Here is a 14,700-nt window from a genome sequence, read left to right on the forward strand (position 1 = left end):
AAGCAACTTAAAGAATTTAGTGGTTCTTAACTTTTTTATCTGCCCCTAGGCATTCCAAATGGTATCAGTGGAATTCTTTACTTAGTAGGGAGGGGAGTGAACAGGTTTTTAACATTCCCCTTACTGTGCTTACTTTGAAAATCACTGTTGTCCTTAATGAATACTCTAACCATGGAGTTAAGAACACATTATACTGATATATTAGTTAAGTGTTTTTAGTTGTGAGAAACAGAATCTGATTCTCACTAGCTTATGTGAAAATAAAATATATTGAGTGGATAAAGGGCATTTCACATAATCTAAGGAAGAAAAAACAAGTTTTGGGCACAGGAGATAACCTACTATAGGGGAAAGTTTAGGACCAAGAGTGCATGAACTTTTTTTTTTTTTAAAGTAAGCTCTATGCCCAACATGGAGCTCAAATTCAGACTGGCTTGCTCTTCCCACTGAGCAACCAGGCACCCCTGAGTTTACTTTCTTAAATGTTTCCATTAATGAACTGTTGACATGACTCCCAGTCTCCTGATCTCTTGGTTAAAAATTTCATACTACCAGGAGAAAATTTAATTGATATAAATCAGGGGTAGCCTTAGAGGTGGTGGTAGGTGGTGATGACAATGGTTTGTCTGTCTCTTGCCATGGTGAGAGGGTGGAGGGTGATGTTTTTGGAGTAGTGTTGGGATCCAGAGCCAACAGCCAAGAAAGAACTCTAGAGACGTCTTTGGTGCAAAAAGATGGTTTTATCAAAGTATGGGGATAAGACCTGAGGGCAGGAAGAGCTGCTGCTTTTGGGATTGTGAGAGGGATATACTTTGGGGTTGGGGAAGTAAAGATGGGGAAGATTCAGAAGGATTTTCATATGCTAAAGAAGACCCACAGGATGGTGGAGGACTGGCTATTAACTGAGATAGTTTTTCCTCTCTAGCATGGCATTAAGATTAAGACAGTTGGGAGCTTCCTGGAGGAACTTATGCTCTGCCTGTCTCAAGTTATTTGTCAGTGGGCTGTGGGTTATGAGGACATTTAATTTTATCTGCACTTCACTCTGCCTTTGTTTACCATATCAGAGGTTAAAAGTTAATTTTGCTGTAAAAAGCCCTGACTAGTGGTGGAGTGGGTACAAGTATTGATGAACTTTGGATAAGCCTGTTAAACATAAAACCCTGAGTTCAGGAAGTAGTTCTCAAGGAGGAAGAACATTTATGAGTCCATAAGCACCTTTATGAGGGGCCTATTTTCTGAAAATGAAGACTTAAGCATGCAGCATTCAATTTGAATGAATAATTTATTGGTACCCACTAAATCAATGTGTTTGGGCAGATAATGAGAATGTTCTTGCTGTACTGGTTAATGTTTCTCTTGTGTTGTAGTAAATCATCCTTGAATGAGTGTAATTTTTCTTTTTTCTTTGTTCCTTTTTTGGCCTAGAGATGATTATCATCAGTTCTTTACAGAATCTGATATAATATGAATGAGGCTGTTGGGAGAATTTATTTTCAACGTATCTTCCATTCTTGACTGCTTTATTAGTTCTGCTGTTTTTAATTTACTTATTTAATATATTTTACAGTATGTCTAATTGTGTAATTAAAATTTATTTTTTCTTTTTTCTTTTTAAGTAACCTCTATACCCACCATGGGCTTGAACTACCAATCTTGAGATCAAGAGTTGCATGACTGAGCAACTGTGTTTTTCTGACTGAGCAAGCCAGGTGCTGCTATAATTTTTTTAGTACATAAGTAACACATATTAATAGGAGAATTGATAAAATAGAAAAAAGCACAGAGAAAGTAAAAGTTGTCTATAATTCTGTTGTTTAAAAAAATCTCTCTTTGTGCACATAAAGAGGATACTTATTTAATCCAAACTTAATTTATACTTACTTTTGGGTAAGACAAGCTGCTTCTTAAAAGTTGCCTGCTTTTTTTTTTTTTTTTTTTTTTTATATAGGTATGAGATGGTTAGCCAGATTGGAATGGATTGTTCTTGTTCTGGAGGGAAGTCACACCAGTGGCCCTCATCAAATAGGTTTATATACAAGGCAACAATTAATGTTCTAGAAGATGGCCTAACAGGACTTTTTTGTTTGCTTGCTTGCTTTTAAGATTTTATTTATTTATTCATGAGAGACAGAGAAAGAGAGACAGAGACATAGGCAGAGGGAGAAGCAGGCTTCCTGTGGAGAGCCTTATGAGGGACTCCATCCCAGTACCTGGGGATCATGAACTGAGCTGAAGGCAGATGCTCAACCACTAACCCACTCAGGCTCCCTTGTTTTTTGTTTTTGTTTTTGTTTTAATTTTTATTTAATTATGATAGTCACAGAGAGAGAGAGAGAGAGAGGCAGAGACACAGGCAGAGGGAGAAACAGGCTCCATGCACCGGGAGCCGACGTGGGATTCGATCCCGGGTCTCCAGGATCGCGCCCTGGGCCAAAGGCAGGCGCTAAACCGCTGCACCACCCAGGGATCCCTCCCTTGTTTTTTTCAAGCTGCCCTCAATACCCTTTGGTGTGTAGAGTCTAGATTACGGAGATAAGCAAACTGGAATAAAGACCACAGAGATTGCAGTTTAGACTCTGGCCACTTCTATTGAGTTTAATATAACCTCTGAAAAATTGAGATAGCTCCAGCAGAGGTCCACCGGCAGAAAGAGCTCCAAGGACTTTCAAGGGTAAAGATAGTCTTGATAAGGGATACTGGACCTGTGACAATGATTTAGGGCATACTATTTTTGTTTTTGTTTTAAGATTTTATTTATTTGAGAGAGAACATGAGTTAAAGGAGGGACAGAGGGGCAAGTAGACTCTCCATTGAGCAAGGAGCCAGCCTTGGAGCTCAATCTGGAGATCCTGACCTGAGCTGAATTCAGACACTTAACCAACTGAGCCACCCAGGTGCCCCTACATCATACTGTTAAAAAAAAAAAAAAAAAAGAGTGAAATTTGTTTCCTTCACTTCAAAGTAAAATTACCCTTACTCCTTAAGCAGTTTTTCTGTATCCTCTCCTCAGTCTGTGCAAGCACTAGCCTCCATCTCATTTCTATGGCTTTATATATTCTGGAAATTTCATATAAATAGAATCACATAATATTTGATCTTTGCATCTGTCTTCTTTCATTAAGCATAATGATTTGGAGTTTCATCCTTATAGCATATATCAGTACTTTATGCATTTTTATGGCTGAATAATATTTAATTCTGTGTGCGTGTGTGTATGTTGCAATTTGTTTATCTATTCATCTGCTTATGGAAATTTGGACTGTTTCTATCTTTGGCAATTATGAATAGTGCTGCAATGAACCTGCCTGAGCAGACACTTGTTTGATTCCCTGTTTTCAGTTTTTTGGTGTATATACCTAGAAGTGTTCTTTTGGGTGTATGTGTGTGTACCTAGAAGTATTCTTTTGGGTGTATGTGTGTGTGTGTGTGTGTGTGTATGGAATAGTGGGGCGATATGATAATTCTGTGCTTAACTTTTTGGGGAGCCGACAAACTTTTTAGCAGCTGAACCAGCACTCCCACCAGCTGTGTAGGAGTTTTCTAGTTTTGCCATAGAATTTCTTATGAGAGATCTGCTCTCATTCAAGTCATTCATTATTCCTGTATAGGTAATGCATGGTTGTTCTGTGAGTGCTTTCAAGATTTTTTAGTCTTTAATTTTTAATGGTTTGATTATGATGTGTATGGATATGGATTTCCTCTGATTGATACTGTTTGGGATTCATTAAGCTTCTTGGAACTTGTAGATTTTTTATCTCTTGCCCAAAATATTTTTTTATCACTAACAGTCTTTCTTCTCTCCTTTCTGGAACTCTGATAAGGAATGTTAGACCTTTGTTATTGTCCATCATTCTCTTAGGCACTGTTAATTTTTTTAAAAACCTGTTTTCTCTCTGTGGTCTGGATTGGGTAGCTTCTATTAGTCTGTAAAATTCACTTTTTCTGTTATCTCTGTTGAGCCCATTCCATGGGTTTTATTTGTTACTCGTTTTCTGTTCTTAAAGTTTCTATTTGGTGTTCCTTTACATCTTTTTTTTTTTAATTTTTCATTATTTTCAAGAGTGTTTGCCATTGTTTGCTGGAATACTTTTTAAGTATCTACTTTAAAGTTTTCGTCTGAATACTCCAGAGTCTGTCGTCTTGACATTGCCATCTGTTGATTTTTCTTTTCTTAATAGAGGTGATATTTTCCACAAACTTCTCTTTCTGAGTTGTTTTGGATTGAGACTGGGTTTTGTTTTGATTATATGGGGAGTGTTGATACTTTCTTCTAGCATGCTGTCATCCTGGTTAGGTTCAGGTCACAGGTTTCATCCGCATTCTTTGAGCTGTGGATCTAATTTCAGTTTAGTTTTCAAAAGCCTTTTTTTTAAAAAAGATTTTATTTATTTATTTGAGAGAGAGAGAACGAGCAGTGGGGAGGGGCAGAGGGAGAGATAGAGAAAGTGAGCAGATGCCTCGCTGAGCGGGAAGCCTTGATGCAGGTCTCAATCCAGGCCCTGGAGATCATGACCTGAGCCAAAGGCAGATGCTTAACTGCCTGAGCTGCCCAGGTGCTGCCCCTCAGCTTAGTTTTCAAAAACCCTTGTAGAACAGTTTGGATCTGTCCTGTGTATGCCACCTGATGATTGGTCTGGATCTGGCAGTAGTCTGTCTTTTAGTTTAGTTCCTCAGGTCTTTGGTACACAGAATAGGATTAGATCCATTTGTGCCCAGCTTGGGAGTTAGTCCTGGAATTAATGAGCAACTTTATTGTGTTGCTTTCCTGAGCTCTTCTTTTTATTTGCTCTCCCTTTACTACTTTCGAATTCCCTATGGCTTCTCATTTCCATCCTGCAGCTAGAATGCTAGAGTTGTTTTGCCTCATTGAACCGCACACTTGGACAACTTGCATCCATCAACCATATCCAGGACCTAGGAGATAGAGATCACCTTGGGATTTGGCCCCACCCTTTTGGAGCTATAGCTCCACTTATTGGAGAGAAAGATTTTCCTGCCTCAGAGTTTGGGCTGCATTAGGCTTTCCTTATTGCAGTCTGATGCTGTCATGTGATTGCTCGAAGATCGAGGCATAGGAGAATGTAGAAAAGAAAAAAAGGTGGGGTATTTTCTCATTCTCCCTGAGCGGAAAACTTTCCTTTCCGATGTCTCAAGCCAGAACTAGAGAGCTTTTGGGCCTTGCCTTCTCTGCCTTAATACCTACTTCCAGTGTATTCGGTTTGGGGAATACCAAAAGACACAAAGTGGTGAGCTCAGTGTTGGTTGTGGGGATTTTGAATTTTGATTCCCTCTGTTTCACATGCTACTGTTTACTATTTCAGTGTCGTCAAATTGCTGTTTAATGCATTCTGTCCAGACAGGAGAGACAGCTTGGAGTATTCATCATTTTCTCTAACCTGAAACTGAAACATCTGTTTTTGCTATTGAATTGCATGCATTTGACTGTGTGGTTCCAGTTTTTTTCATTTACTCTTTTAATAGACTGATCTAGAAAACATGGCTACTGCAATTAGGGAGGTGGGAGTTTGGAGACAGACCAGAACACTCCTACTGAAGAATTATCTAATCAAATGCAGGACTAAAAAAAGTAGTGTTCAGGTAAGTTAAATGACTCTTTCTTATGCCTGATTGCAGTTTTTGCACTGACATGTTCCCTTTCTAAGAGAGGATCTATTTTTCTCAGTATATTTTTATTACAATTTTATGTCATTAGGTCTCATGTGCTTGTGAAGTAAAAACTTGTGTTAGCACAGAAAACTACCTAAATTACCTGTGTCTTCTGAATGTTAAAAGTTTTAATAACCATTCCTAAATTTAGTTAATTTCTGATATCAGTGCTTAAGTTTGAGCTTTTAGATGTGCATTTCCCAGGTTTTCTGGAATAAAAGAAAAATTCCACAGATAACTTTATGGAATAGTTTTCCATGGTTTATTCATGACTTCCCATCTTTTGGACTCTGGATTGAGTTACCTGAGATTACTAAAATTATGTCACATGTTTGTTCTCAGCAAATCTACATTACTTTGAAAGATAAAAGAAAGTAATAACCCTGCCTAACCAGTTAAAAATTTTAAAGGCTGAAAATATATTGTTCCTTTTCTGAAGCATAACAGCTAAACAGCAAGGTGAAACAGGTTCATCCCTATTAAAGCTGATTATTCAACTTTACAGAGAATAGTTTTAATAGTAGAAATTGAGGTATAATTAAGGCATGAGTTTTTAAATCAGATTTGAGTGAAGATACTTTTATGGTGAGCCCAGTTTGGGCTGTTTTGTAAGTTAATTTAAATAATGTTATATATAAGTAAATTTATTATATTTTATATTTAGTAATCTAAGATCTTTAAATATTAGTGTTTATGTGATTTTAATTTATGTGACTTGAATTTTAAAATATTTTGGTGAAAATGTAAAGGAAAAATTGTCTAATATTCCTGTTGAGTTAGATGAGATATTTAATACTTCTTTCAGGATAGAATTGCTTTTACTTTTTGTGCTTAAGAAAGGAGACCCAAATTCCTCATGTTTTTGCTTAGTATTATATTGTTTGCATAGAAATCTTGATGATATTTGCTGCTTTTGGTATATTATATAATCATCTTGTTTGTCTCCTTTATTACAGGAAATTCTTTTTCCATTATTTTTTTTATTTTGGTTAATATTAATTAGCATGATGCATCCAAATAAGAAATATGAAGAAGTGCCTGATAGAGAACTTAATCCTATGGACAAATCTGTTCTGTCTAACTTAATACTTGGATATACTCCAGTGACTAATATTACAAGAAACATCATGCAAAAAGTTTCTACTGATCATCTTCCTGAGGGTATTGTGAGCTTATATATGGATTCTATCTGTAACAGTATTTTTTACTTGCTTTATTGAGTAAATTACATTCTTAACACTTAGAGATATGTCCCGTCACCAAAATATAGTTTAATAAAAATTACTAAAATCATTTAATCCTGCTGAAGCATGTTTTGTAGGTCTTATTATTATTTTTTTTAATTTTATTTGAGAGAGAGAGAATGAGCAGGGGGGAAGAGCAGAGGGAGAGTTTAAAGCAGGCTTCCCACTGAGCAGGGAGCCCAACACGCAGTCCGATCCTAGGATTCTGGGACCATGACCCGAACCTAAGGCAGACGCTTAACCAACTGAGCCAACCAGGTGCCCTGTCTTAATATTTTATATTTAATTCTCAGACCATTTATAAAATAAGCATATTTGTAAAAGGATAAAAGATTTGAAGGCATCTTTTTTTTTTTATTCTGACTCATATAATAAGCTAGAGGTATAGGAGCACCTGGGTGGCTCATTGGTTGAGCACCTGCCTTTGGCTCAGGCTGTGATCCTGAGGACCTGGGATCGAATCCTGGATCAGGCTCCCTGAAGGGAGCTTGCTTCTCCCTCTGCCTGTGTCTCTGCCTCTCTGTGTCTCTCATGAATAAATAAATAAAATCTTTAAAAAAATAAGGTAGAGGTATGAAGATTACTAAGCAATAATCATTTCAGCCTATCATGCCCATTTATGGAGGTATATGGTATAAACAGAAGTAGTGCTTAGTTTTGGAGACTGTGACTGTGGCTAAGCACCTAAGTCTATTTTTCTCTCTTTGTACTTCTTTTAAGAATAGAGTGGGAAAAAAAAAAAAAGAATAGAGTGGGAAACAGGGGAAACAGTGTAAGTATGTGATACTAATGAGCTTAAAGTGGCTGTGAGAGAACCCAAGACAAGAATTAGAGAAAGTTTGGGGAATATAAAAAATAGTGAAAGGGAATAAAGGGGAAAGGGAAAAAAATGAGTGGGAAATATCAGAAAGGGAGACAGAACATGAGAGACTCCTAACTCTGGGAAATGAACTAGGTGTGGTAGAAAGGGAGGTGGGCGGGGGGTGGGGGTGAATGGGTGATGGGCACTGAGGGGGGCACTTGAGGGGATGAGCACTGGGTGTTATTCTATATGTTGGCAAGTTGAACACCAATAAAAAATAAATTTATAAAAAAAAAGAATTCAAGAAAGTGACAGTTTATACTATGATGATTAATGTAATGAAATACTAAATTGTTGAAAATAACTAACATTTTGTCTTAGATAGTTTTAATCAACTTTGAGTATGTATCATCATAGATTTGGATAATATATCACTGAATAGATGAAGCTTATGTAATCAGGAGCCAGATAATTTTTCCCCTGTTGGTTTCTTTCTAACTTATTACTATTTAATATCTTATTGGTATATGTTGGTTTACCTAAGTACAAATTGGATGGATAGCCATAAACATTTAGTATGCCAGCTCGAAAAGCTGATCAGAAATGTTGAGAATGAAATTCTCAGGTAATCCTGAGTTAGAGGAAAGCATATATACCAACAGAATCCAAGTCAGTATGTATTAACTTGGATGCTAAAATAGTAGAAATATGTATATAGATTATTTTTTTAAGTTCTGTCTTTTTAACAATAGAACTGTCTGAAAGTTGAACACAAATCCATATATATGGTAACATGACTGATAAGATGTTGAACTACCACCCTCTTTATTCAGCTCAATCCTTGTCCACCCTAAAGGTCTGGAAATCATGACAATTCACATTGAAATAACACTTTATAATTTATAGAGCATTTTTATGTTTGTAATTGCATTTGATCTTAACGACGAGTGTGATCAGCTAGGCATTAAGGATGAGGACACTGAACTGAAGTTCAGAGAATTAAATTGCTTATCTTTGTTCACACAGCTAATAAGTAACAGGTAAGCACATAATCCTATGTTCTCACATTTTACCACATGTTCTTAAGCTTCTGTAGTGAAGACTAGTTGCTTGTAAATAAAACTCTGAGAAAATATTAAAACATTGGGATCATCTGATGTGAAAGGAAGTGCAGTAGAGATTAGAGTATTTTCTCCATATATCTTCTAGGAAAGGAACAAGCAATAAGTGGTTGAAATGGCAATTTTTACTCAAAGGACAGTTGTGTCTTAGTTACCAGAGAACATATTTGGTTTCTGAGAAGAAGGATAATGGAATTTTCTTCAGAAGAAAAATTGGAAATAAAATATCCATTCACTTATCAAGGAGTTATTTGTATGCTTTACTTTGAAATAGACAAATGAACTGCATATACTGCATAATAAACTATATGCTAAACTTTGTCATATTAATAGCTTTTGTGTTACCTAGATACATAATTTATGTACTCAGATGACAGCTGAGAAAGTGTGAAATTATACTATTATTCATTATTTAGTATATTTTTAGAATGGCTCTATTTTCTTGAAAGAATGAAACAAAAGTGCTTATAAAATATTGTATTCTTCAGCGTCATGTTAAATTTGGCCTGTTGTTTGGCAGTAAACTTTAAATTTGTGAGTCAACTTTATTATAATATTTTACAGTCATAATTACTGAAGAATATACAAATGAAAAAGAATTGTTAGTATCCAGTCTTTCTAAGCCCAACAACTTTGTGGGTGTGGTTTTCAAAGACTTCATGTCCTATGAACTCCGTTTTTTTCCTGATATGATTCCAGTATCTTCTATTTATATGGATTCAAGAGGTAAATAGCCCTAAGTAATGTTGTAAATCAAATAAATGCATGTCTTTGCTGCTTTTATTTCATATGCAAAATTTGATGTGGTCAAACACTGGCATTTTCAACTGTGTAGTTGTTTAAAGAAGACTGTCAAATGTAGCATATATATATGTATACACAAATATCTACATGTAATATGAAATATAACTTACATAACATGCGTTTTAATATACTTATATATTATTTTAATTATAGTAACAGAAGGCAGAATTTTATCTTGAGTTGTATGACTTTCTGAATTGGCATTTTTTCCTCTATATAACTTTTTTTTTATATATATATAACTTTTTCACATGTGGTGTGCTACATATCATTTAAATTTCAAGGTCTTGTACCAATGAACTTTATTAGTTTTATTTTGATATCATGGAAAACATCCTTCAGTGCTTAAACCTATGAAGAAATACCACTAACCACAAATGTTTACTGAGCAATGTTAAAGTCTCTTAATGATGAGTACTGAATTTGTGACTTGGTTCCAAAAAGCCATTACGAACATTTCTTTTTCTGGGCTCTTAACCTGGACTTGTCCTGGCAACTAGAAGTGCTTTAAATCTGATTAAGTCACTGTAGAATGACTTACTTGAAACAGAAAAGTGAGTTATTTTTTTTTAAGTGAGTTATTTTTAAATAATCATGTTTACAGTTAATTTCTTTCTATGTAACTTTTTTATTTCAAAAATTTCAAGTAAATAATCAGGAACATGCTATTCCTTGCTTTCAAAAGGCAATTGCTCATTTTCTTGGTCCCTATGGAGATTGATTAATTATATTGCTTTAGTAACCCTCCATATGTTATCTTTAAAAGAATACACTTAGTTGTTGTGCAAATATGTCTCACATTTTGTCCCCATAGCTGGCTGTTCAACATCGTGTGAGGCTGCTCAGTACTGGTCCTCAGGGTTCACAGTTTTACAAGCATCCATAGATGCTGCCATTATACAGGTAAATATGATGAAGGAAGTAAAATAAAGCCAAACCATATTTAGCAATTACACTCTAAGTCTTTACAGTTAAGATTTGGTTTGTCTGCAGTTAGATGTACTAGATATATATTACAGCTCCTAAAAGAAAAAATATAAGTCATATTTTCTGATGTAATATTTTTCAAACCCCACTTTTATTTGATGGTTTCTAAGCATGTGACTTAGCATTCCATATATCTGTATTGTATCTGTGTTGACCATAGGTAATATTTATGAAAGATCTTTATTTACAGACTTTTCCCCTTGAATAAAAATAACATGGTGCTAATAATCATTCCTAATTCCTCAATTTTATAAGTGCATATATTTTTTAAAGATCTTATTTATTTATTCATGAGAAACAGAGAGAGAGAGAAGCAGAGAGAAGCAGAGATACAGGCAGAGGGAGAAGCAGGCTCCATGCAGGGAGCCTGAGGTGGGACTGGATCCCGGGTCTCCAGGATCACTCCCTGGGCTGAAGGCGGCGCTAAACCGCTGAGCCACCTGGGCTGCTCTAGAAGTGCGTATTTTTGTTAAGATGTATATAACTGTCTGCTTAAGATGATAATTGTTCAATTTATTTTCTTCGACAAATTATTTCATCAACATTTATACACTTCCCAACTACAGACTTAATGGTATGTTTCCAGAATGAATAAAAACAATAATGTATGCTGTGTCATGATACTGGGGTCAGTCACTTTATTTCAGGTGTGGTTTTTGAGGATTGTATTTCCAATAGGTTTGTATTACATTTAGAGGTATATATATTTATATATTTATAGGGGGCCTCTGTCAATTAAATTCATTGATTGTATTTTCCAATTCTAGCTGAAGACCAATGTTTCCTTCTGGAGGGAACTGGAATCAACTAAAGCTGTCATTATGGGAGAAACTGCTGTGGTTGAGATAGATACCTTTCCCCGAGGAGTAATTTTAATATACCTAGTTATAGCATTTTCACCTTTTGGATACTTTTTGGCCATTCATATCGTAGCAGAAAAAGAGAAGAAGTTAAAGGAGTTTTTAAAGATAATGGGACTTCATGATACTGCCTTTTGGTATGTTATTAAAAGTTTATTGTTTAGTGTGATTAATAATTAAGTATAAAGATCTTCAGTGTTGTAATTTGTTATTTGCTCAATCTGAGGTGCTGATCCTGTTTACCTGCAATGACTACCTTTGTCTTGGAATATGAGAGTAGGCAACAAGCTTTAGCAATATATTGTTTTGTTTTGTTTTTTTACCATAAGGGAAGTGGTATTTGAAAAACTCATGTTGATATTACATGTTTAAATTTTATTTTATATTTTGTCTTAATTGATGAGGTGTGCTCTGTGTATTTCGGTATATAGAATGTAAGAGATCTTGGAAAGTTAGAAATTAATTGTGTGTTACAGTCCTCCTCCAAAATCATAGCATATGAATGTTATTAAAAATGTAATTAAAATGATTGAAGTTTGTGAATGTGGTATATGGGATTTTTTCCCCCTGGGGAAAACAGTTATTTATGTGAATTAAGATGAAAATATACAAAATAGTTTATAGAGAAACAAATTTGAAAAATATTTTCACAAATGAGCTTTCACGTGTCAGCATTTTTATATAATGATGATTTTATAGAGGTGTGCAGTTTTATAAATAATTTTTAGTGAATTTTCCTTTTCCCACTGTGTAGTAGGAAAATTTATTTTGGACTCATTTTGGAGGAGAAGTTAATATTGTGCATATGAGTTGCTATTATAGTCCATTTTACAAAATTTTATTTTATTTAGCCCAATGTAGCAATCAATTATAACACTTTACATAATGGAGTCATTGTTGTGTAACGTATTTTCTTTGCATGTTTTTTTTTCTTCTGTCATTTGGGTAGTGATTGGTTTTTAAGATGCATTGAATTATTAAAGTGCTTTGTGAGGAAGCAGTAATTGGAAGCATTTAGATCAATTTCTCAGTGCCTCAGTTTTGCTTCTGGAAAATGATGGAGTTGGTTTTGGTAATGTAGATATCCATCAGTCCTATTTCAGTGCTTTTGTGGTAGCACATATTAAATCATGATCTGCTTACATTAAAAAGCAACAAATCTAAGTGCTATAGCAAATGCATTGAACTCTGATTTGGGAAGAAATTTTGAGTAAATATCTGGAGTCCATTGTTGATCTTGATCTTTCATTGTGTAAATGTAAAGTATGTTGTTGATAAGTGATTGTGTGATTAGTTGATTAGTGTTGTTGTAAAGTATCAAAAGCCATCAAGAGGTTTAGTTATAGCCCAGGCCATAAGAAAATTGTTATTAAACTCTTCAATATTTTAAGAAAATCAGAAATGTGCATTATCGAACTTTGGAGAATATTAAATTAGTCATGAATTGTTTTTAATTTGTAAACTTCTCTTTGACTCTTGAAAAGATAATCACTTTTTTATCTCTTTGTCAGATTATACTTTTACCTTTAATTTAACCAGTGTTGTATTTTTAATTACTTATAAGAGCATTAATTCTCAGTAAATGACTATACACAGGAAAGAATAAATACAGTTAATTTTAAGGATAAAATGGGTAAAAAAACCTGAAGGTTTTTTTGAAATGATTTTTAAACTGATAAAGCCTATGCATTTAACCATAAATGTGTTTATATTCTCATTTTAGGCTTTCCTGGGTTCTTCTGTATACAAGTTTGATTTTTCTTATGTCCCTTCTTATGGCAGTCATTGCAACAGCTTCTTCGTTATTCCCTCAAAGTAGCTGCGTTGTGATATTTCTACTTTTTTTCCTGTATGGGTTATCATCTGTGAGTATTTTAACTTGAAGTGGGAATAAAGAACTGTCAAAATAGCTGATTAATACGACAAAGTATTATTCTTTGGTTAACTTGTAGTTGATTTATTACTAAGTTACTGGTAAATGAATTGTATGTAGCATTATTGTACTTCTGTATTTTTATAAAAGGTACAAAGTAGTCTCAAGTTTAAATTTGTTTTCATATAATATATTTCATATACAATCTCACTGAATCTTTATTGTCTTCATATAATCACATTATGTGTATAATTAAGGTTGTCTGGTACTGGACATTTTTCCCCTTTGTTTCCATGAAATCCTGTTTCAAGTTAATTTATATTATAGGGTGATGATTTATAAAAGTATACCTTTATAAACATAACTTTTTGACAGTGTTGATGTTCTTTGGTATATTGGCTGAATTCAGCCTTTGTTTGCACTGGTTCCAGTTTCCATTTTGACTGGCTTGTGTGCCCATGCTGTACCAGCTGTTAAATTTTCTGATGATCATCTTTACGTTAAATAATGTAACTTACAAACAACTCAGACTTCTGTGTACAGTTACTTGATTTTGTATCTTATAAACAGATTGAGTTTAAGAGATAAGTTTTCTCTTTAAAAGCTGGTTGATTTATGTTTTGTTCACATATGTACTCATCTAACTGCAGAAACATGGCTGTTTATGGTTTCTGTAGTGTAGAAGTAATCACTTTTGCCTATGTATAGGTAAAATGGAGTGTTTAATGCTTACCATCTTAAGTTTTTTAATGTATCACAATTTACATGAAAATAAAATACCTTACCAATGCATTTAAAAATTATTTTAATGAATGTATTTTCCAACGAAAATAACTGGTTCTTTCACAAACAAAATTTTGTTTTCATACAATGCATTAACCTTAGTATTTATATTTTACAGATATTTTTTGCTTTAATGCTGACACCTCTTTTTAAAAAATCAAAACATGTGGGAATAGTTGAATTTTTGGTCACTGTGGCTTTTGGATTTGTTGGTCTTTTGATAGTCCTCATGGAAAGTTTTCCCAAATCATTAGTGTGGCTTTTCAGTCCTTTCTGTCAGTGTACCTTTTTAATCGGTATAGCACAGGTAGGTAATATTTTTATCTTGCTTTCACTAAATATTTTTTCTCTTCAGTTATGTGTAGCCTGTTATACTACAATCATACTACTTTGGATTTGCAAAGAAATTTTAAAATGTCCACATGTGAAAGGAATGCTACTTGAATACTGGAGCATATTTTATCTGGGTTTTATTTACATTTTCTCCATTTTTAAGTTTTTCATTTATTAAATGATCTGTTTATAAGTTTTCTACTTTGTGCATTAGTATGTCTTA

General features: G+C 34.3%; 1 protein-coding gene across 3 annotated transcripts in view; it reads left to right on the top strand.

The window, feature by feature from the left end:
* ABCA5 (ATP binding cassette subfamily A member 5) overlaps nucleotides 1–14,700 on the top strand; it is a 73,179-nt gene that overhangs the window by 7,968 nt on the left and 50,511 nt on the right. For 2 of the 3 annotated variants that reach the window (XM_038546747.1, XM_038546749.1), the window contains exons 2-8: nucleotides 5,485–5,601; nucleotides 6,627–6,831; nucleotides 9,402–9,563; nucleotides 10,456–10,544; nucleotides 11,396–11,625; nucleotides 13,212–13,353; nucleotides 14,263–14,451. In XM_038546747.1, the coding sequence (XP_038402675.1) occupies nucleotides 5,500–5,601; nucleotides 6,627–6,831; nucleotides 9,402–9,563; nucleotides 10,456–10,544; nucleotides 11,396–11,625; nucleotides 13,212–13,353; nucleotides 14,263–14,451 (1,119 nt within the window). In that variant the 5' untranslated portion in view covers nucleotides 5,485–5,499. Of the gene's footprint in view, nucleotides 1–1,620; nucleotides 1,713–5,484; nucleotides 5,602–6,626; nucleotides 6,832–9,401; nucleotides 9,564–10,455; nucleotides 10,545–11,395; nucleotides 11,626–13,211; nucleotides 13,354–14,262; nucleotides 14,452–14,700 lie in introns of those variants that run through there. The other variant, XM_038546750.1, reaches the window with a different exon arrangement.

This window comes from Canis lupus, chromosome 9 (assembly GCF_011100685.1).
Source record: "Canis lupus familiaris isolate Mischka breed German Shepherd chromosome 9, alternate assembly UU_Cfam_GSD_1.0, whole genome shotgun sequence".
NCBI classification, from domain to species: Eukaryota; Metazoa; Chordata; class Mammalia; order Carnivora; family Canidae; genus Canis; species Canis lupus.